At 43.2% G+C, this 23,995-nt stretch overlaps 1 protein-coding gene across 1 annotated transcript in view; it reads left to right on the plus strand.

Annotated features, from left to right (window-relative positions):
* Window positions 1-23,995, plus strand: part of EGFL6 (EGF like domain multiple 6) — a 202,661-nt gene that overhangs the window by 43,638 nt on the left and 135,028 nt on the right. The window contains exons 2-3 of the mRNA XM_075333817.1: window positions 3,775-3,884; window positions 5,490-5,582. Coding sequence (XP_075189932.1) covers window positions 3,775-3,884; window positions 5,490-5,582 — 203 coding nt within the window. The remainder of the gene's footprint in view (window positions 1-3,774; window positions 3,885-5,489; window positions 5,583-23,995) is intronic.

A 23,995-nucleotide genomic window follows, 5' to 3' on the forward strand; every position in this document is an offset into this window, starting at 1 on the left:
TGTCACTTTTCCAGACTGGTCACACCTGGAAACCCACCTGAAAAAGCGTTCAATAAATTTATACAATAATGAACATATGGAAAGCAAGGTCAAAATGACTTGCTGTACATACTGTATATTCCAGCTTTTGTAATCACTTTATGCTTCGAAAGCCAGAAAGCGAGTAAAACAAGTGACCTGACCATTTTTTTTTTTTTTTTTATATATATATGTAATATTATATTTGTAATATTTTTAAAAAGTTGACACCACAAAAAAGATTAAGGCCACGTGCACACATTGAGTATTTGGTGAGTTTTAGTGCCTCAGAATTTGTAGCCAAAACAAGACAATACACAGGCAAAAAATGCAGAAGTGGTGACGTATTAGTAATATACTTTTCCTTTGATTGTTCCACTCCTGGTTTCGGCTACAAATACTGAGGTAAAAAACTCACCAAATACTCAACGTGTGCACGTAGCCTAAGAAGACGACAAAGACAAATCATAATTAACACCTATAAGTTGATGTACGTACATATCCCAACTCTCCAAGCAAAACTTAATGTTTTTTTGTTTTTTTTTTAATTCTTGAGGTGTTTAGAGAGTTTATGCTTCAAAAACTCAGCAAAACTCCCAGTGTGTACAAATCCCAAGGGTATATACATACAGATGTTTTTTTCAGGAGGTTTTCTAGCAGAACAATAGCATAAGCTCTCCAAATTGTCTTCAGAAACTCAAAATTGCAAAATTTTCACCAAAAATCTGATATTTTAACAAATAAATGTAAAAATTTACCAACCTAAATGTGTCATGAAAAACCAGTCTCAGAATCACTGTGAAATAATGAAATGTTCCAGAGTTATTACCACATAAAGTGACACTTAGGAAAATATGCCTCATAACCATAACTATGCAAATTGAGGTCACGGATGCCCACAATGGGGACTAACCATGCCTAGCACTTACTCCATAACATGTATCTAATACAGGATAACCAAGGTAATCAATTTGTGCAAAATATAACAATATTGATGTACAAATACAAAAGGCACACAAAGGAAAAAATGGCCATTGTAAAAAACCATTAAAAACACCATGGCTAAAAGGAGAGTAGCCTATAAAGCGGGACAGAAAAATAGCTGCATAGATATAAGATATAAGAAACCTGAACCGGTGATAGCTGTCTCCTATAGAATATATCATACATTAGTACATTATGTGTAACACTTTAATCAACAAAGGAGACATGAATTGTTGCATCTTGCCATAAGTAAGTTATACGAAAGCCAAATAGGCTATAATGGATGTATCCCAGAAATATTAGTGATATAGCCTATAAAGTACAAATATGGCAATAGGCGGTAAACAGGTCACTAGAAGCAAAAAAAGTGGTATGTGCAAAGGTACTGCATGTCCCAGTAAAGGGAATCCCCATAAAGATAAGCCCCTAAACCATCTAACGCATGTTTCGCTGTTATATAAATACCCTTGTGGATACAGCTTCATCAGGGAGGGAATGCGCCGTCCCTCCCTGATGACGCAGTATCCACAAGAATATTTATATAATGTCGAAACGTGGATGGTTTGGGGGCTTATCTTTATGGGGATTCCCTTTACTGGGACATGCAGTACCTTTGCACATACCACTTTTTTGCTTCCAGTGACCTGTTTACCACATATTGCCATATTTGTACCTTATAGGCTATATCAGTAATATTGCTGGGATACATCCATTATAGCCTATTGAGCTGGTATAACTGTAACTTATGACAAGATGCAACAATTCATGTCTCCTTTGCTGATTAAAGTGTTACACATAATGTACTAATGTATGATATATTCTATAGGAGACAGCCATCACCGATTCAGGCTACTTATATCTTACATCTATGCAGCTATTTTTCTGTCCTGCTTTATAGGCAAATCTATTATCTATGGTGTTTTTAATGGTTTTTTACAATGGCCAATTTTTCCTTTGTGTGTCTTTTGTATTTGTACATCAATAAATATTGTTATATTTTGCACAAATTGGTTACTCTGGTTCTCCTGTTTTTGATAAAGTGACACTTGTCAGAATTGTTAAATTTGGCCTGGTGAGAAACATGAAGACAGTCTTTGCGGTAAGGGGTTAATCAGTTTCCACTGAAAAACTCATAGTTTTTGACCAAAGGAAAAAAACTCAATGTGCATGATTAATCAAACCTTTTGCACCAAACAATCAGAAGTTGGGCTTAAATTTTGCGACTTTTGGTGTTTTCATACACGTTGAAAGCAGTGCCACCAAAATTGATAGGGTTTGTGAAGGGTCGGGGCTACGCCCACCCATCAAATTCAGCAAATGTGCCAACATTTCCAAAACAAAGTCCCCCACTAAGGCTTGAAACACACTTCCGTAAAAAACACGCACGTGCCGCGAGACACGTATTTACCCTGCGTGTAGTGTGTGGTAAGTACATGTCTCGGGTACGTGCGGTCCACGTGTGTTCTACGTGTGCTATCCGCGATAGCACACGTAGAACCAGTAATTTGCATACTCACGTGGTCCGTGCTGCTGTCCGTGGTGCTGATCTTCGGTCTCCAGCCCTGCCGTCTCCCCACTGCTGCTGCTGCCGGCCGCAGTGAAGTGAATATTAAATGAGAGTAATGAGCGGTGGTCGGCAGCAAGTGGCAGCAGCAGCAGAGACAGGAGGGCTGGAGAAGGTGAGTAAATGTTTTTGTTTTTTTTCACTAACACGTGTGTTTTCTCCGGCGCGTGTCACACGGGACCACATCCACACTACATCCGTGTGGTACGGGTGCAGGCCGTGTGACACCCGTGCTGACGGAGAAAACGAGGACATGTCAGCGTGTAGAAAAACGCACACACGTACAAACGCACACGGACACACGTTCCGTGTGGTTTTATGTGTGTGTGCCTGGTACAATAGGGTAGCATTGCTGAACCTGTCTCCGTACCGCCGGTACGTGCAAAAAATGGCAAACACGTACCGGTGGCACGGATATGTGTCGCAGGCCTAAAGTACCATTTCTGACAAGGTGCACGGAGGCACATTTCTCTGAGAAGATGCACTAAATTCATTAATTGCTGTATGCCTCTTAATGAATTTGCGTCATTGAACTCCAGCAAGCTCTTCATTTATATTGCCATGTATATGCTAGTCTAAACAAATCGTGTTTTTGAGGAGTTTTTTTAGCAGACCCTGTCCAAAATGCTTCACAAATGTATAGCAAATTCTTCCAATTAATTTCTATGCTGTTGATATGATTTTTTATTTTTTTTACTAAAAGTTTTTAAAAACGTTTTATTGTAAAAAAGACAATGGATGTCACCTCTTTAAAGAGAATCCTGAAGGATACCTCTCAAAGGTAGACACTGTCCAATAAAAAGCCTGCAAAGAACGCTTCAGATAAAAATGTACTCTACTAAAACACTTTCAAATTGCTTCAGAAAAAAAGAAAAAAATGTCAAACTCCAAAAAACAGAAGTTTCTTAGAGGTTTAGGTTAGGTCACAAATACAGGTATTTAATAAAAAAAACTTGTACCTGAAAATAGTAGTTTTATTATAAACCATATATACACAATGCAGACAAGGAGACCATTTTCGATAGGTGTTTATTGTGTATTGTCAGGATGGGTGGTAGATATTGGAAAGTCTCTCAAGCTGTAAACATGAGTGCTATTAATAAAATATTGAGTTTCTTTTCGTTTTTTTTTTTTTATTTAGCTCATATAAGGTGACTATACCTTAACAACAATGAGATAATAAATGGTATCATTCTCTGTATCTACAGAAGGCATAGACGGCTCATACCATCTCTGAACACACCTGGAGTATGTAGATATGGAACCAAAACTGAGTGCTGCTACGGATGGAAACGAAATAGCAAAGGCCAATGTGAAGGTAAACTACAACCTGCCTATGTGTTTATAGTTTACATTTCATGCAATAATAGTTTGCCAAGTCACATAAGAATGTAATTTAGTGGTGGGGAATTAATTTTCCTGGGCGGCCCCATGAGAGATCATGACTGTTTTAGAGGGCCAAACTAATAGGCTGAAATTAATTCTGCTCAATATTAATATAGAATTATTATTTTATGTTAATTTTAATTACTATCACTTAATATTGAGCAGAATTAGGAATGCTGACATCCCAATATATACCGTATGAGCCCACACACAACCCCCTATATGCAGTATGAGCAAACACACAGCCCCCTATGTACAGTATGGTCCCTCACATATCCTCCTATACAGTATAAGCCATCACATAGCCTTTCATGACATGCTTCATACATGAACGGCGCAAGTCGGAATCGGGGTTTTGGAATTGTAGGTGGAGCAGAGCCAGTGATTGTTAAACTGTTAAATCCTGCTGTTAAACTTTGACAGCAGGATTTAACATGCGCTGGCATGCCCATGATGTCAATGGGTTTCTATGACAGCAGGGAGTCTGTTGAAGACTTCCATGCTTGTTAAAGGACCGGTCCTTTGAAACCTGCCTGTGGCCGGGCTTCAAAGGAGATTGTGACTTTCAGCATATGCAGCAATGCTATGCCATTACTGTACATAGCACAAGTGATCAGGCGATTGCAGATTATAGTCCCCTTAGGGAATTATTAAAAAAGTGAAAAGTTAAAAATAAAAAGTTTTAAAAAAAATTTAAAAATAAATAACATAAGTTCAGATCACCCCCTTTTTCCCCATTAAAAATAAAGACAACATTGAAAAAAAATACACATGTGGTATTGCCCCATCCAGATCTATCAAATCTAAAAATAATTAACCCAATCCGGAAACACTGTAAACAAAACAATTTCAAGAATGCCGTAATTATGGGGTTTTTGGTCACTGTAATACCACAAAAAATGCTGTAACAAGCGATCAATACATCACATCTATCCCAAATTAGTATCAACAAAAATGCTGTCTCGCCCCCCGAAAAAATAAGCTGCTATTTGGTTCCATGAGCCGAAAAATTAAAACATTATGGGTCTTGGAAAATGACAACACAACCCCTAACATTTTTTTTGCAAACTTCTAATTTTTTTTACCATAATAAAAAAAAAATTGGACATGTTTGGTATCGCCGTAATGGTACTGATGAGAAGATTCTTACAGGGAGGTCATTTTTACCACAAAATGTTCACCATAAAAACTGTTCCCAAGAACCCATGTCAGAATTGTGTTGGGTTTTTTTTTCACAATTTCTTCCCATTTGGAATTTTTTTTTTCAAATTTTTCAGTATACTATGTGGTGAAATGAATGGTGTCATTCAAACGTACAACTCGTCCCACAAAAACACAAACCCTCATATGTCAATACGAACAAAAAAAATAAAAAGTTATGGCTCTGGGAGGAGGGGGAGAAAAACAACGAAAACGGAAATTAGCCCCATCGTGAAGAGGTTAAAGAGTAATACATTTAAAATTAGATTAATTTAATATAGAATGCATGGACCAAATGGAATTGTAATTTTTTTGTGTGTATCTTGTTTTGTTCCAGCTATATGTGAACAGGGCTGTAAGCATGGCGAATGTGTGGGACTGAACAAGTGTAAATGTTTCCCTGGATTCACCGGCAATAGCTGCAGTCAAGGTCAGTGATATGACATCAGCTATAGTGCGAAATTAGACAATCTGATTTTTACCAATTTTGTGTCTTCTATTTTTGGGTAAATGCCAGGGTAAATGTGGAGAGGTCTTTCTTTAGTTGTGATATCAAAAAATCCAAAACAAACATTCAGTAAAATCCTAATTTTTCAGCATTTGGTAATCTGAAAATTCTAATGTTCCAGCATGCATTAAATAAGAGCAAAATATTGGCCAAAAAGCAAAAACATGAGCTGGTGAAACTTTAGTTCTACCCAGTGAGTACAACCCTGTGTAACAGATTTTTATCTTGTCGGCTACTCATCTGGTGAAATAGTCTTTGTAGTGCTAAGAGGCGTGCAGAAATTTCTGCTGCAAATACTCAACCTGTGCACATACCATAGTGTTTAGATACTGAAATTCTACTAAGAGCAGGGGTGGACATGCCATATGTATGACCTGTGCAGCTGCACAGGGACCTGGTAGGTTATGGGGCCCACTACCACTTTCAAAGTAGCTTCCTATAGCCATTTCCATAAGGGACTAAGATGATGAATTTCTTGGCTAACAAAGGAGAATTGTTTTCGACACATAAGGCAGTACTCTATGATGACATATCGGAGAGGGGCCCATATTTCATCCTTGCTCAGGCTCGTCTGCTGTTCTGTCCAGCCCAAGCTCACAGTCTTACATTAGTCATGCCTAATCTCTATACCTAAATGCCGATTTAAAAAATAGAGCCACCACATTCGACTGAGACAAGGTAGCCCATTATATTAGATGTAGCCAAAGAGCTTGTCTAGAGTTATCATTTCAGCTGGTTACAGGGTCAACACACGTTACATGGGACACACTCCCGGGATGACCTCATGTGGATGTACACCTGGTTATAAATCATGTAATATTCTCTACTGAGTTTCCTACTCCTATGAGTGGGAAAACGCAAATTATAAGCTTATTCTGTCAGGATATCCTTCCACTTTGACGTGCTGTGTTTATGAAATGTAATATAAGGGGTCTGGAACATTTTATTTCTGAGAAGCATATTTCCGGATTTAGCATGATTGCTATCACTGTTTGTTGACAGTGGTGGTGGTGCCAAAAGAAATAAATGTCAAGATTTCATCTGTGACTGGGCCAACACCAGACCCATACATTTATAAGGGAGTCATATCTCAGATTGTCTCTCCATGTATTTCTTCTCACAGATGATAGATTGTTAAGATCTGAGAAAATAATAAAACATAAGTTACCTCTTCTATTAAATTCAAGTCTAGATAATGGATTTGTGTTCTCCAAAAATGTACAGTATGGAAGAGAGGCTGAATAGTGTGCAGTTACAGTTATAAGGAACGTTAAAGGGGCTGTCCGGTCTAAAGCCATAAGTCTACAGACACACTCTATGTGACTATAGACTTATGTATCCTTACATTGTGCGCACTGTACGCTGTAAAGATTCTCTAGTTTCAAAGCCAGGAATGTTGGTCCTGTGGCCACGTGGTAGCAGTGGCGTAGCAAAGGGGGGGGCGGAGGGGGCGGTCCGCCCCGGGCGGCACATGTCAGGGGGGCGGCATTTTGGCCACTCGCCTTCAGTTCTGCTGTCCCCGGGCTGAGTTCCGGGGACCGCAGTCCTCGGCAGGAAACTGTGGCTGCCGTCCCTTTAAGGCAGGGATGGGGAAGATCCGGCCCGCGATGACCTTTACTGCGGCCCCCGGGGCACTGGGGCAGATTCCCGGTGGTTGCGGTGCTCGGGCAGCCGCTCATCTTGTCTATTGCCGGCAGACAGCACTGGGGGTGGGACTTTCTCCCTCTGGCTCCTACATGCTCCCCTGTGAAATTGCAGCTAGAAGCAGAGTGATGAGGCAGGGGCCTGTAGTGTATAGTGCCGTGCGTTCTGCCTCTCACCCTCCCGTTCTGTGCTCGGCTGCTCAGGTCTATCAGGTCTTTTCTTGGAGAGAAAAGAGGAGAATGAAGCCAGCCCTTGAGCTGAGCTGCTGCATCCATCACTTGTGCTGCACCTAATCTTACAGGGCAACTAAGCAGCAGGTACTTATATCTGTGTGTGTGCTGTGTATACGGCGTGTGTGCTGTGTATACGGCGTGTGTGCTGTGTATACGGCGTGTGTGCTGTGTATACGGCGTGCGTGTGTGTGCTGTGTATACGGCGTGTGTGTGTGTGCTGTGTATACGGTGTGTGTGCTGTGTATACGGCGTGCGTGTGTGTGCTGTGTATACGGCGTGCGTGTGTGTGCTGTGTATACGGTATGCGTGTGTGTGCGGTGTATACGGCGTGTGTGTGCTGTGTATACGGCGTGTGTGTGCTGTGTATACGGCGTGTGTGTGCTGTGTATACAGCGTGTGTGTGCTGTGTATACGGCGTGTGTGTGCTGTGTATACGGCATGTGTGTGCTGTGTATACGGCGTGCGTGTGTGTGCTGTGTATACGGCATGTGCTGTGTATACGGTGTGTGTGAGTGGGTGCTGTGTATATGGCGTGTGTGTGCTGTGTATATGGCGTGTGTGAGTGTGTGCTGTGTATATGGTGTGTGTGTGTGCTGTGTTTGTTGTGTTTGGCATTTAATAAAGTTTCATATTGTGAGGTTTATTGGTATATCTAATTCCTGGTGTGCACATGTTTACATGCAGAGCTTTTTTTCTACTCCTTATGTGCTGTGTATACGGCATGTTGAATGCTATGTATGGCTTGTGTGTGTATCTCCTGTGCATGTGTACTATATATATGGCCGGTGTAAAATATGACAACTGTGTGAAGGCTGTGTGCAGTATACGGCCAGTGTGTCAGAGCGGTGTGTGTATGTACAGTGTCTCCTGTGTGATATATATGATTTACCAATCTGCGCTCCAAACAAAGACAAACCTGGAAAAACCGTTGTGAGAAGCAAACATCACAGCGCACCAAAGAGAATCAGCTCCGGCCACCACAGTAGGGGTATAGGGGAGAGTTAATTGTTTGACCAATTATAGCCGGGTCATTTTCAAGTTAATAATTTGGTGCGGCCCCTGAAGGTTGGTAGAATTTTCCAAATGGCCCCCAGCAGTAAAAAGGTTCCCCACCCCTGCTTTAAGACCACAGCGTCCTCCTGGTTTGAGCTTCATCTGTGGGCGGAGCTACCGCACGGCCTGTTCAGTCCCACAGATGAAGGAGGCGCAGTGTCAGCCAGCGACCTCCGGCGCTGTGTGGGCCCCCTCTCCTCCGTGACCGAGCGGTAAGTGATACCCCCCTCGACCTGTATACTCCCTCCCAGCCACCCGGTTTATGGGCCCCAGTGAGCTGCATGGGCTTTCCTCAACCCCCAAGAGCCGCGTGTGCGGGCCCCCAGGAGCCGCGTGTGCGGGCCCCCAAAAGCCGCGTGTGTGTCTATGTGTGCAGCAGAGTTGTGTGTGTGTGTGTGTGTGTATGTATGTATGCAGTAGAGCTGTGTGTGTCTGTATGTAGCAGAGTTGTGTGTGTCTGTATGTATGTAGCAGCTGCAGAGTTGTGTGTGTCTGTATGTATGTAGCAGAGTTGTGTGTGTCTGTATGTATGCATGTATGCAGCAGCTACAGAGTTGTGTGTCTGTATGTATGCAGCTGAATAGGATAACTGAAGTGAGCACTAATATATATATATATATGAGTGCAAGCCAAAAATACATACTATATATAAGAATAAGGCTGCACATCAAACTTAGATAATGGTATAATGCCTCAAGCATATAGAAAAATATTGGAATATACAATGAAAAATGCTACTTGCTAATTTGAACATGTGAATAATGAATTGCATACCTGCCATGAATATTAGGAAAAAGGAGATATTTAGCAATCGCATTGATCAATGTAACTGAGCCCCAAGGCCTCGTCAAGGCATATCTCTATATTGGGGTCCCTAGCTCTGTGACCCTAACTGTGTGTCATCTCATTGCAATTAAAAACTGCTATGGGTGGAGAGGGGTAACTAAGGACTTTCTTATATAGGAGATGGAAAAAACATGGCCGAAAGGGGCGGAGCTGTGTTCACATTCAGAAAAAAACTACATATAACTGAATAGGATAACTGAAGTGAGCACTAATATATATATTATGAGTGCAAGCCAAAAATTACATACTATATACTGATAAGGCTGCACATCAAACTTAGATAATGGTATAATGCCTCAAGCATATGGAAAAACATTGGAATATACAATGAAAAATGCTACTTGCTAATTTGAACATGTGAATAATGAATTGCATACCTGCCATGAATATTAGGAAAAAGGAGATATTTAGCAATCGCATTGATCAATGTAACTGAGCCCCAAGGCCTCGTCAAGGCATATCTCTATATTGGGGTCCCTAGCTCTGTGACCCTAACTGTGTGTCATCTCATTGCAATTAAAAACTGCTATGGGTGGAGAGGGGTAACTAAGGACTTTCTTATATAGGAGATGGAAAAAACATGGCCGAAAGGGGCGGAGCTGTGTTCACATTCAGAAAAAAACTACATATAACTGAATAGGATAACTGAAGTGAGCACTAATATATATATTATGAGTGCAAGCCAAAAATTACATACTATATACTGATAAGGCTGCACATCAAACTTAGATAATGGTATAATGCCTCAAGCATATGGAAAAACATTGGAATATACAATGAAAAATGCTACTTGCTAATTTGAACATGTGAATAATGAATTGCATACCTGCCATGAATATTAGGAAAAAGGAGATATTTAGCAATCGCATTGATCAATGTAACTGAGCCCCAAGGCCTCGTCAAGGCATATCTCTATATTGGGGTCCCTAGCTCTGTGACCCTAACTGTGTGTCATCTCATTGCAATTAAAAACTGCTATGGGTGGAGAGGGGTAACTAAGGACTTTCTTATATAGGAGATGGAAAAAACATGGCCGAAAGGGGCGGAGCTGTGTTCACATTCAGAAAAAAACTACATATAACTGAATAGGATAACTGAAGTGAGCACTAATATATATATTATGAGTGCAAGCCAAAAATTACATACTATATACTGATAAGGCTGCACATCAAACTTAGATAATGGTATAATGCCTCAAGCATATGGAAAAACATTGGAATATACAATGAAAAATGCTACTTGCTAATTTGAACATGTGAATAATGAATTGCATACCTGCCATGAATATTAGGAAAAAGGAGATATTTAGCAATCGCATTGATCAATGTAACTGAGCCCCAAGGCCTCGTCAAGGCATATCTCTATATTGGGGTCCCTAGCTCTGTGACCCTAACTGTATGTCATCTCATTGCAATTAAAAACTGCTATGGGTGGAGAGGGGTAACTAAGGACTTTCTTATATAGGAGATGGAAAAAACATGGCCAAAAGGGGCGGAGCTGTGTTCACATTCAGAAAATTAGTTACCCCTCTCCACCCATAGCATTTTTCATTGTATATTCCAATATTTTTCCATATGCTTGAGGCATTATACCATTATCTAAGTTTGATGTGCAGCCTTATTCTTATATATTGTATGTATGCAGCAGCTGCAGAGTTGTGTGTGTCTGTATGTATGCAGCAGCTGCAGAGTTGTGTGTGTCTGTATGTATGCAGCAGCTGCAGAGTTGTGTGTGTCTTTATGTATGCAGCAGCTGCAGAGTTGTGTGTGTCTGTATGTATGCATGTATGCAGCAGCTACAGAGTTGTGTGTCTCTGTATGTATGTAGCAGCTGCAGAGTTGCGTGTGCCTGTATGTATATATATATATATATATATATATATATATATATATGTATGTATGTAGCAGCTGCAGAGTTGTGTGTCTGTATGTATGCTGCAGAGTTGTGTGTCTGTCTGTATGTATACAGTTGTGTGTGTCTGTATGCAGCAGAGTTATGTGTGTCTGTCTGTATGTATGCTGCAGAGTTGTGTGTCTGTATGTATACAGCAGAGCTGTGTGTGTCTGTATGTATGCAGCAGAGCTGTGTGTGTGTATAATAGGCCTACATGTGTGTAAAAAGGTGAAAGTCTAGGACTAATAGCAGCAGTCTACAATTAGATCTTTGATTGTAGTTCCATGAAAAATAAATATTTTGATGGTTTTCCGGATTTTTGAAAGTTTGTGGATTATCGATGGCCAATGGAGGGGGGCGGCAAATTTGACAACCGCCCCGGGCAGCAAAAGCAGTAGCTACGCCACTGCATGGTAGTGTGGTAGAAGATGCTAATAACAGTTGTTGCATCAATACTGATTATCACCACAATAACTCAGACTAAGGTTTGTTTCAGACGTCCGTGTTTTAGGTAGGTGTGACATCCGTTTTAACATGGATGCCACACGTACCCATGTTATTCTATACTGGTACTCACACAGACGTGTTTTCACATGGACTGTGTGACCTCTCATGACTTCACACTCATACGCAGAGACATGTCCATTTTTTTCTCCAGCAGCACGGGTGTCATATGGACCGCACACTGATGTGATCCGTGTGACATCAGTGTGACACGTACCAGAGAACACACTGGTCTTTTAAATAAAAAGATATATTTACCTGTATCCAGCGGTGCTGTCTTCGGCTCTGCTGCCTCCCGCTCCTGACCACCACTCATTATACTCACTGAATATTCACGGCAGTGAAGAGCTGGAGGCCGGAGCAGCACAGGGACAGTGCTAGGGACAACATTGCTGGGGAAAGGTGAGTATCCAGCAGAGTGTGTGTGTGTGTGTATGTGTGTGTGTGTGTGTGTGTGTGTGTGTGTGTGTGTGTGTGTGTGTGTGTGCAGTGAGGACCTGGAAGCCGGAGCATCGTGGGGACAGCATCAGGGACTCATCGGTTCCCATTGAACTCTGATGAACTCGTGAAGTCACCACCTGGTGTAGCGCGGGTGTTACAGGGGTGTCATCAGGATATCATCAGAGTTCATTGGGAACTCCAATGACCTCCTGGATGTCACTGCACACACACTGCTTTGTGAATACTCACCTGTCCCTGCGATGCTGTCCCTAGCGATGCGGTCCCCACACTGAAGTCCCCGGCGATGCTCCGGCTTCCAGTTCCTCAGTGCGGTGAATAATCAATGAATATATTGAGCGTCAGTCCGGAGCGGGAGGCAACAGAGCCGAAGAAAACCACACTGGATACAGGTAAATATAGAACATTTTTTATTTTACAGACACGTGTGTACTCCGGTACGTGTCACACGTATAACACACGTTTGACCATAACCATGCGTATGACTTGTACTTGATTAAAGACGGATGTCTGAAACCGGCCTAATGAATTGATCTATCCCATGGCCTCAACAATCCTGGAATTTCTTGGCTATACAATTACAACTAAGAAGAACAACACATTGGCGCAGCACCATTCACCTAATATCTAAGGTATACACACTGTTTATGTAACAAGCATTCATTACATTATTTATTTATGCATCTATATATCTACACTGGACATCAAAATTAGAGAACAACACACAATTTCCTAAATGTTAAGGTCATTGTGTAGTCCTATTTGATTACAGTCCTGCTCATCATTATTGGCACCCATGAAGTTTAACCACATAATGTGGAATATCTCCTGAAAAAAATAAATCAAGTGAAACAGCTTTGTTGTATAGAGCACTCGTGTTACATACAAAAGAGCAAATAATAAACAACAATTTAAAGCAAAAAAACAATTGGAGGTAAAAATAGAAAAATCTAAGTCTGACTGTGACTCTGGTATTGGCACCCTTTACACTAAAGGTGCATGCCCACGAACAGTATTTGCAGTGGTTTAAACGCAGCCTACTTCAGCTGCGTCCAAACCGCTGCGGTGTACAGTACAAGCATAGTCGATGGGATTTCTAGAAATTCTGTGCCCACTATGCTTTTTTTCCGCAGCAAACACTGACCTGCGGTGTGTCTTTTCAGACCGTAGCATGTCAATTGTTTGTTGCGGAATTGGCTGCGTCCTCTGTAGGGAGAACTCAAGCAGGAGGCTGCAGCGCACGGAACCCTGATTATGGGTACAAGCAGCTGCGGTCTCCTGCGTTCTCCTGCGAAAGAGACATGCGCCCCCCAGGTCAGGACTTGCTGCGTTCTGAACGCAGCGAGTCCTGATCGTGGGCACATACCCTAACACATTTTGACTCACCTGTATTAAATCACAAATGAGAATCACCTATGATAAATTCTCAGTGCCCATGGGACATGAATTAGCCAATGAATGATGACTTCAGTGTTTTAAAAAACCACATGGTAAGCCATGTTCCTTTTGTCACAATGGTAAAGACAAAAAAGCTGTTTAAGGACATCAAAACTGCTATTATTAGAAGGAAATAGTCTAAGAATAATACTGCTGCGCAAATAGCTCTGCCACTGGGGTCAAGACACAGGTAAATTAAAACAATTATGCACCACAGGAAAAGTGGCAAAGTAACATATATACAGTGCTATGCAGAAGTTTGAGCACCACTTGTCAAAATTACTGTTATTGTGAACAGTTAATCAAGTTGAAAATGAAATGATCTCTAAAAGGCATAAAGCTAAAGATGACACATTTCATTTATATTTTAGGTAAGAATAAAAAAAAATATTTTCATCTTTAACATTTTAAAAACTACAAAAATGAAAATGGGCCAATGCAAAAGTTTTAACACCAACGGATATTTGTGTGCTCAGATAACTTTGACTATCATTTTAGACCTTAATTAGCCTGTTAGGTTTGTGGCTTGTTCATTATCATAGTTAGGAAAGGGCAGGTGATGCAAATTTCACAGCTTTATAAAAACCCAGCTTCCTCTAACCTTGTGCAAATAAAACAACAGCCATGGGTTTTTCAAAGCAGCTGCCTAGCACTCTGAAAATCAAAATGGTGAAGGCGCACAAAGCAGACGTTTAGCATCAGAAGTATGCAAAATAACATCTAAACAAGACTGATGTATTTTGGAAACAAGTCGTGTTAACTGATGAGGTTAAAATAGAACTCCTTGGCCACAATGATCAAACCAAATGTTTGGGAAAAAAAGGAGACAGAATGTCATGACAAGAACATCTTGCCAACCATTAAGCATGGGGGTGGATTAATCATGCTTTGGGTTGTGTTCTATCCAATGGCACTGGGAACATTTCACGGGTAGAGGGAAGAATGGATTCAATTAAAGTTTAACAAATTCTTGAAGCAAACATAACACACCATCTGTAAAAAAGCTGAAGTTGAAAAGAGGATGACTTCTACAAATGGATAAGGATCCTAAACACAATTCAAAATCCACATTAGCCTATGTCAAAAGGTACAAGCTGAAGGTTTTACAATGGCCCTCACAGTCCCCTGATCTGAACATCATTGAAAATCTGTGGTTAGACCGCAATAGAGCAGTGCATGCAAAAGGACCGAGGAATCTTACAGAACAAGAAGACTTTTCTCAAGAAGAAAGCATGAAAATCCCTCAAACAAGAATTGAAAGACTCTTGATACTTGCCAAAGAGGGTGCTGCAGGGTACTAACCATGCAGGGTACCCAATATTTTGCATTAGCTAACTTTATTTTTTGTTGTGAATTTAAAAATGTAAAAAATATATATGATATATTTTTTTTTGTCTAAAATGCAGAGGATATGTGTTATCCATAACTTTATGGCTTTTACAGATAATTTCATCTTCAACTTGCTTAATTGTTCAGAATATCAGGAAACTTGACCAGGGGTGCTCAAACTTTTGCATGCCACTGTACTTCAACCAAGGGGGGCACTCACTGTGACCATACATAACCTATAGTATATCCAATGAAAACCGGAGGTTAGAAGCAGGGAGACTGTGTCTTGGGGCTGGCTACAGATAGTTCACTTGAAAGAAAGGAACTCTGGAACTGAGTCCAAGTAAACTCCAGTTATGGAGTGCTCGGAGATTAGTAGGTCCACTTTATGTTGCACCAACCTCGGAAACCATTCCTTGGTGCAGGGTACTGTGAGGGTCTATCCCAGCACAGCAGAGCAGTCCCCCGGTCTGCTAGGTGTGATGCTGCTGCTGGATGCCTCGGCCGTCAGCATCCCAAACACAGCAAGGCGCCAGACACAGATCGCGCAGGAGCAGGATAGGTGACGTCACCAGTGAGCACGACGGCCTCCAGGGGCCAATCCAACGCATATCAAAACTACTTGTTTCTTCCTCAGGGAAGTGACCTCCCTGTGGGTCTGCACACAGATCAGTGATTTTTTACTGACCGTGTCTCCGTGCGGTGTACATGCGTGTTCGTGTACTTCGCATGGAGAAATGTCCGTTTTTTTTCTAGCATCACTGATTTCCCACGGACCACACTAGGGTGTGATCCATGAAACATGTACCAGAAAAACACGCACATTGAAAATAAAATGATTTTTATACTTGCCTTCTCCAGCAATACTGTCTCCGACTTCTACTGGCTGCTGCTTCCTGCCTGGCTAATTATTGTCATGCATATGCATTTATGCATGGCACAGCCAACCCGGAAGTAGCTGCAGAGGTGACAAAGCGGCGGCCGGAGGCAACATCTGGGAGACTTCAGCACCACAGACAGCAGGAGTGGGGACAGGTGGGTATATCTCCGTGTGAAATCACAAATCACAGATTGCACATGGACAACCCACGTGTGCCTTGAATCACGGCACATGGAGGGACATATGCGTTTTTTACATGTCTGTGTTTTTCACTGACGTGTGAAACAGGCCTAACACAGCCAAATTGGGTAAAGCAGTTCTTTGAAACAGAAAACATTGAAGCAATGAAATGGCCAGCGTAGAGTCCTGATCTAAACCCAATAGAAAACTTCTAGAAACTCATTGGTGAAAAAGTTATGGCCAAGAAACCCACAACAGTCAAAGAACTGTGGAATAGGCTCTCTAAAGAGTGGACCAAAGTCACCCCAGAGCTGTGTGAAAGACTAGTGATGTCCCTTGGCCGCAGATGTACTGAAGTCATTCAAAGTAAAGGCCTGTACACTTCCTACTGATTGGTGACTGTTGTTACCTGCGGAAAATTTAGCTACAATTTTTCTCTGTGCTACAGTCATTGCTGTTCTCTAATTATGATCATCATGTTTTGGGCAAAATAAAGGTTTTATGTTGATAAACTTTTAAACTTTGGATCTTTTGTAAAACACTGTTCTAGTGGCATGGTGTACCCCTTACAAAAATAACCTTCATATGTTGATCAATGTAGATTACATTATTTCTAAAAAAAAAAAGCAAGTGATTATATATTGCTCTCTAATTTTCATCTCCAGTATATGTATAAATTGTTTTTTAACAAAATAGCTACTTAGCATAGTCTATACTAATTTAAGGGACATACCTGTTTGTGTGATAGCAATAAGCATAATTAATTAAATACCAAGTATTCTCCGTTTGATATGTGTCTGATATGGCCTATTTAGGAGGAACCCTGCTTTTATAATGTTATTTTTCATGTATTTATGAGGATTTATTAAATTATATTGATTTTATATTTGTACATGCCACTTTATCCCCTTCTGTGAGAATTTTCTCACTTTGGGTGGTTATTGAGATTTGAATAGGTCCACAGTGACAGAGGGAATATTGGGGATTTTTGATGATAATTAGAACAAGGAACCATCTGAGTCATACTCCCAACTGCAAAACAACAGCACATTAACATTAGAGACTCAACAATACTGGAGAAACATATGGCAGAAGGAAAAAACACATAATACCAGAGCAAACTGGCTGCAAGATTTGAGAATGTAACATAATATCTCCTAGAACAAGAATCAGTTATCATTACAGAAGCAAAAATCTAACAGCGTGTCAAGATCATGAAGAGCTGGACAGCACCTGGCCCAGATATGATCCATACTTACTGGCTAAAGAAATTAACAGCGGCACCTAAACGTCTGGCAAAGCAAATGAACCAGCTGCTGGAGGTAGGCCGCCACCCAGCTTGGTTCACACAAGGAACAAAAATGGTGGTCACGAAAGATTCACATAATGGAACAATCCCATCTAATTACTGCACAATAACTTGTCTTACAACAACGTATAAACTCCTGTCCGGCATCATAGCTGCCAAGCTACAGACCACATGAATCCGTACATGAATCGAGCTCAGAAAGTCATTGGGAACAACACCAAAGGCTCCAAGCACCAACTGCTTGGGGATTCAAAATTCAAACAGACCAACCTCAGCACAGTCTGGATTGACTATATAGACGTCTACGACTCACTACGACACATATGGATCTGTGAATGCTTACAATGTCAACAGGATATTAAGAAGATTCCTTAGATGTTCAATAGGGCTATGGAGGACAAGAATTAAAAGTCAAGTCAAGGCACCTTGTAAAAGTGACCATCAAATGCGGCATATATCAAGGTGATGCACTATCCGCATTTCTGTTCTGCATAGGCTTGAACCCCCTAGTCAGATAATTACAGAGTCTGATATGAATACTTGTTCTAGAGCAAAAGTTCCATCAGCCACCTCCTCTACATGGATGACTGACATCAAGCTATATACAAAAAATATATGAGCTATCGATTCACTGATCCATCTGACAAGGATCTACAGCAAAGACATCGGGGAGACTGGAAAAGTGCTGCCAGTTGCTAATAATAAGAAAGGAAAGGTAGTCAAATTTAATGGAGTGGAATAACCAGTAGAGCACATAGCAAACGTAAGGAACTTGCTACAAGTACCTCAGCATTCCACAAAAATATGGTAACCATAATCATGATGAAGAGGCAAACAAAGCAGCAACATCCAGATACTATCAAAGAGTAAAGACCTCGTCACATGCAGTGATGTATCTAACGATATATCGCAGGGGTCACGGATTCTGTGACGCACATCCGGCATCGTTGGCGACGTCGTTGCGTGTGACACCAACGAGCGTCCATTAACGATGGAAAATAGTCACCATATCGTCCATCATTGACACGTCGTTAATTCTCCAAAAATGGTTGATTGTTGAGGACCTAGGTTGCTTGTCGTTCCCAAGGCAGCACACATCGCTATGTGTGACACCTCAGGAATGACGCAATACAGCATACCTGCAGCCGCCGGCAATGAGGAAGGAAGGAGGTGGGTGGGATGTTATGGCCGCTCATCTCCGCCCCTCCGCTTCTATTGGGTGGCCACTTAGTGACACCGCTGTGACGCCGCACGAACCGCCCCCCTTAGAAAGGAGATGGTTCGCCGGCCCCAGCAACGTCGCTAGGCAGGTAAGTACGTGTGACTGCTCCTAACGATATTGTGCGCCATGGGCAGTGATTTGCCTGTGACGCACAAACGACGGGGGGTGGGTACGCTCGCTAGCAATATTGCTAGTGATATCGCTGCGTGTGACGGGGCCTTTAGACAAATCCTGAAGAGACAGCTCAATCGATACAATAAGATCAGTGCCATCAATACACATGCCCTGCCAATTATTAGATACCATGCTGGCATAGTGTGTTGTCCAAAGTAAGAGATGTAATCTGCAGTTGTGAGGATTCAGAACCTCCTTACAATGTGCAGAGGTTTACACCCTAAGTCCAACACGCAAAAATTGTATACCAATAGAAAAGAGGGTGGTTGAGGCTTGATAAGTGTGTAAGCCACCATCACAGCTGAAACCAAGAGTAAGCAGGAATAAATCTGAAAAATGGCACTAAAAGATAAAATGCTGAGAGAGTCTAAGGGGTACTTTGCACGCTGCGACATCGCTACTGCGATATCGTCAGGGTTAAATCGAAAGTGACGCACATCCGGCGCCGGTAATGACATCACAATGTGTAAAACCTAGATGCGTCGATAAACGATCGCAAAAGCGTCGAAAATCGGTGATCTGTGTAGCGTCAGTCATTTTCATAATGTCGCACCAATAGGATATATGATGTTGTTCCTCGTTTCTGTGGCAGCACACATCGCTGTGTATGAAGCTGCAGGAGCGAGGAACATCTCCTTACCTGCCTCCATCGGCTATGCGGAAGGAAGGAGGTGGGCGGGATGTTTACGTCCCGCTCATCTTCGCCCCTCCGCTTCTATTGGCCGCCTGCCGTGTGACGTCGCTGTGATGCCGCACACCCGCCCCCTTAGGAAGGAGGCGGGTCGCCGGCCAGAGCGACGTCGCAGGGCAGGTATGTGCGTGTGAAGCTGCCGTAGCAATAATGTTCGCTACGGCAGCTATCACCAGATATTGCATGTGCGACGGGGACAGGTACTATCGCGCTCGGCATCGCTAGCCGATGCTAGCTATGTCGCAACGTGCAAAGTACCCCTAAGGCAGCAACGACAACAATTCTGGAAAGAGGAACAGAAACATGGAATACCATGGCAAGATAAGTCGCTGCATGAGATGTACCATTGACAGACAATGGCTGGAGAAAGCTGTACTCCTGTACTCCAACATAGTACAGTGGCACTGATCTAAGCGGCACAACATGCACTAAGCACCAGATCCATAGAAGCAGGGATCTGCCACACAAGAGAAGACCAAAGGTGCAGACTCCTAAACAGTTCAACATATAGTGGTAGGATGCAAGATGCAAGCAGGAACAGTGTATACCAAATGCCAGAACCAAGTTGCCGGAATTGTATATGTGACGCCCTGGCCTACCAGGTCATCACAGGGTATTGTGCAATCTGCCCTTCTGCACAGTATCCGCATCCTCCTTGGTTACGGATCCTTGTCCTTTCGTGTTGCTACGAGCTTAGCCAGTCGAAACCCTAGGAACACTTTACACCACACCCACCTGACACACCATTGGGGGGGCCTGAACGGAATAGGGCCACCCACTTGGAGGGTTGGTAGGGGAAAGTGAAAAAGTGAAAGGATTTGAGTGGTGATTCTCAAGAGGAGAGGTCAAAGAGTGTTGTGTTGGAGGTGAAAGAGAGAGGAGGTCAGGAGCAGGACTCCTTGAGTCCACTAGGTGGCAGAAGTTGGTCTGGGCCTGGTAGGAGCTGGAACCCCGGTCGCAGGGGATCGTGTCAAGGGGCACGAATTGCCAAGGAGGGCAGCCGGTGGGCTTGAGCCATCTCCAGGCAGGGGCCAGGATACAACGGGGTACGCGGACCCTAGGCCGGGAAGTAGCTTCAAGCGTCCTGGTAATTTACCCGACGGGGGTGAAGTTTTCAAGATTCATCCCTCACCTGCTCCAAAATTGGGGTACTAGCGCAATGAGGGGATAGGACTTTTCCCAAAACACAGTCCACCAAATCCCTGAGAGCAAGCTCACTCCGTTAGCCATACGGGTGAGTGGGACCCGAATAGTTCCATACCAGAGGGTCCAACAGTGGGAAGGTGCCATGGAAAAGGCCACAGGCTAACAAGCAACACCAAGGGCACGGATCGAAGAGTGCTCCCGCCTTGCTGCAGCAGTGCTCAGAATTCTGGTTTACAAGCTGTCGGTGTCAGTATTCTTGGACTGAGTGAGTACGGAGAAACCCTTCCTTTTCCCAATGGCAACCCACTCCTGCACCATCAACACCGGGCCCCGGGGCACCAACCAACTACCCACGGAAGGGTTAAACACCTTGCTGCCATACCATCGCCACCGGGCTCCCCCTTCCCCAACGGCAGCAGTGGTCCTCCACCTTACCACACACCGTGGGTGGCGTCATGAACTTCTAACTCCCCTGTACAAACTCTGCTTTTTAAACTCGAATGTCCGCACGAACCCCCGGGTCCGGAGACCCCTCGAGCCACCGCGGTTCCGGATCATAGCGTCTCGGCTACTGACACGGGGGTGGTACATATACAAGATCTGTTGAGCATATGGGCTAAGTTACCCTAAGTAAGTCCAAATGGGAGACCCCTGAAAAAGTTGTGGAGAATGAAAGGGCAAAAATCCTGTGGGACTTCAAGATCCACATCAGGATTTTTTATCAGTAACATCAGTATGAAGGAACATGAGTAGCTGGATAAATACCAGGGCCTCAAAAAAGAATTGGAGAGGATGTGGAAGGTGAAGGCAACAATAATTCCAGTGGTGATAAGGAGCTCTTGGAGCAGTAACCCCTAAGTTGGAAGAATTGCTACAATAGATTCCAGGAACAACATCTGAACTCTCAGTCCAGAAAAGCCCTGTGATGGGGACAACTAGGATCCTGCAAAGAACCCTCAAACTCAAAGGCCTCTGGAAATACAACCACCTCATAGGAGGGGTGACAAAATTATATGTAACCCAAAATAGTGGCATTGAAAATGTCAAAACACAAGCCCTCACAAAGATATACCGTATTTTTCGGACCATAAGACGCACTTTTTTTCCCCCAAATGTTGGGGGAAAGTGGGGGGTGCGTCTAATGGTCTGAATGTAGGACATGGCTGCGGGGAATGAGGATGCTGCGGTGGAGCAGGCTGCGAGCAGGCTGCAGCAGCGCCTGCCGTAACCACGCGGACCCGCTCATTTAATATGCACACCCATCATCCCTCAGCGCTGAAGCAGGAGTAGACAGGTGGGCGGGATGATGGGCAGGAGGATGGGCGAGGGATAACAGCCGGCCGTGATCACCCCTGGCAACTACAGCCTGGAGTGATCATGTGCGGCTGTATTCACTGCCCCCCGTGCATCATGATCAGTGCGGGGTGCAGTGAATCAGTACACTCACCTGTCACCGTTCTCCTGCAGCACCGCGATCTCCTCCTGGCTGCCGGCGGCCGCTGAGTGGAGCCGTCCCCGTTCTCCTGCAGCATTGCGATGTCCTCCTGTGCCAGCGGTGGCCACTGAGACTAGCTGTGCGCACGTGTCCACACGCAGCCGCCGCTGACACAGGAGGACATCGCAATGCTGCAGGAGAACGGGGACGGCTCCACTCAGCGGCGCTGCCGCTGACACAGACGGGAGGAGGAGCGATGCTGCAGGGAGTGAGATAAGGTGAGTATGAACGTTTATTTTTTTATGTGCCACAGGATGCGGGCCGTATACCAGGATGGGGGTATAATATGAGCAGGACGGGGGTATAATATGAGCAGGATGGGGGTATACTATGAGCAGGATGGGGGTATACTATGAGCAGGATGGGGGTATATTATGAGCAGGATGGGGGTATATTATGAGCAGGATGGGGGTATTTGAGCAAGATGGGGGTATATGAGCAGGATGTGGGTATATGAGCAGAATGTGGGTAAGTGAGCAGGATGGGGGTATATAGCAGGATGGTGGTATATGAGCAGGATGGGGGTATGTAGCAGGTTGGGGGTATATAGCAGGATGGGGGTATATAGCAGGATGGGGCCATATGCCAGGATGGGTTACCGTATAAAGCAGGATGGGGCCATATGCCAGGATGGGTTACCGTATATAGCAGGATGGGGCCATATGCCAGGATGGGGTATATATCCGGATGAGGGATATATACTGTATATACAAGGCAGGAGGATCATTACCAGGCTGGGGTACCTTAGTAGAGAATTTGGGGACATTACCCCCATAACAGTGTCAGCAGTAGATCCTCGCCCCATAACAGTGTGTCCTGACTCCCATTTTTTGCTTAAAATTTTATTTTCCTATTTTCCTGCTCTAAGACCAGGGTGCTTCTTATGGTCCGGTGCGTCTTATAGTCCGAAAAATACGGTATCTATGTAAAAATGAAAAATGAGACAAAGAGAAAATGGAAAAATTATGTGTTCTAAAGGCCCCAAAAACTGTACATGATTAAAGGGTTATTCTAACAGATCACATTGTGGCCTGATAATAATTTACAGATAGATTTATTCCTTCCTGACAATATCACAAATTGTTAAATCTGCCCCATTTTCCACGTTACCCCCTATGGATGCCCCTCTAGACTTTTCAAGCATTTATTGTACATTATCTCTCAATTGGATTTCAGCATAACTCTGCCTCCAGCACTGACAACTGAGTGTATTCTATATTTAGAATGCGATTTATTCTTCTGTGGACAGTATGGTTCTATACTCTGCCTGACGGTTTTCATCTTCTGGCATCTACATAAGTATAAGCGTGTGTGCTTTTTTATCATTGCTCTGTTACCTGTCCTGTATTCCATTTTGCTCTTCCTGCACAAAGGAGCTTGTAGTAATAGGCACTGCAGAACTGACACAAATGGGTCATGATGCAAAAATAGCAGATCAATGATGCAAAACTGCAAACGCTGCTTTGTTGATGCATATGGCAGAAGATAGTCCTCTATTACATGCATCAACAGAGCAGCATTTGCAGTTTCACATCACTGATCTGAAATCAGCAGGCATCAAACACAGCTCAGCTTGCCTCAACTCTGTAGGACAATTGAGCTCTGCCAGAAACCAGCCAATAGAGCAATGATGTAAAAATCCACATGTAGCTAGGTCAATGTAGATGGCAGAAGTAATGCAGGCAGAGTAATGTACAGAAGAAGAGAGTGCACAATAGTATACATTGTAGTCTACCACATATTAGCTTGTTGAAGTGCCAAATATCTGAAATCAAAGCAGCAGAGTTGAGCACAATATATCAGAGCTGTGCTGGAGCCTGAGCTATTTTACGCATTGATT

This window comes from Anomaloglossus baeobatrachus, chromosome 2, assembly GCF_048569485.1.
Source record: "Anomaloglossus baeobatrachus isolate aAnoBae1 chromosome 2, aAnoBae1.hap1, whole genome shotgun sequence".
Taxonomy (NCBI): Eukaryota; Metazoa; Chordata; class Amphibia; order Anura; family Aromobatidae; genus Anomaloglossus; species Anomaloglossus baeobatrachus.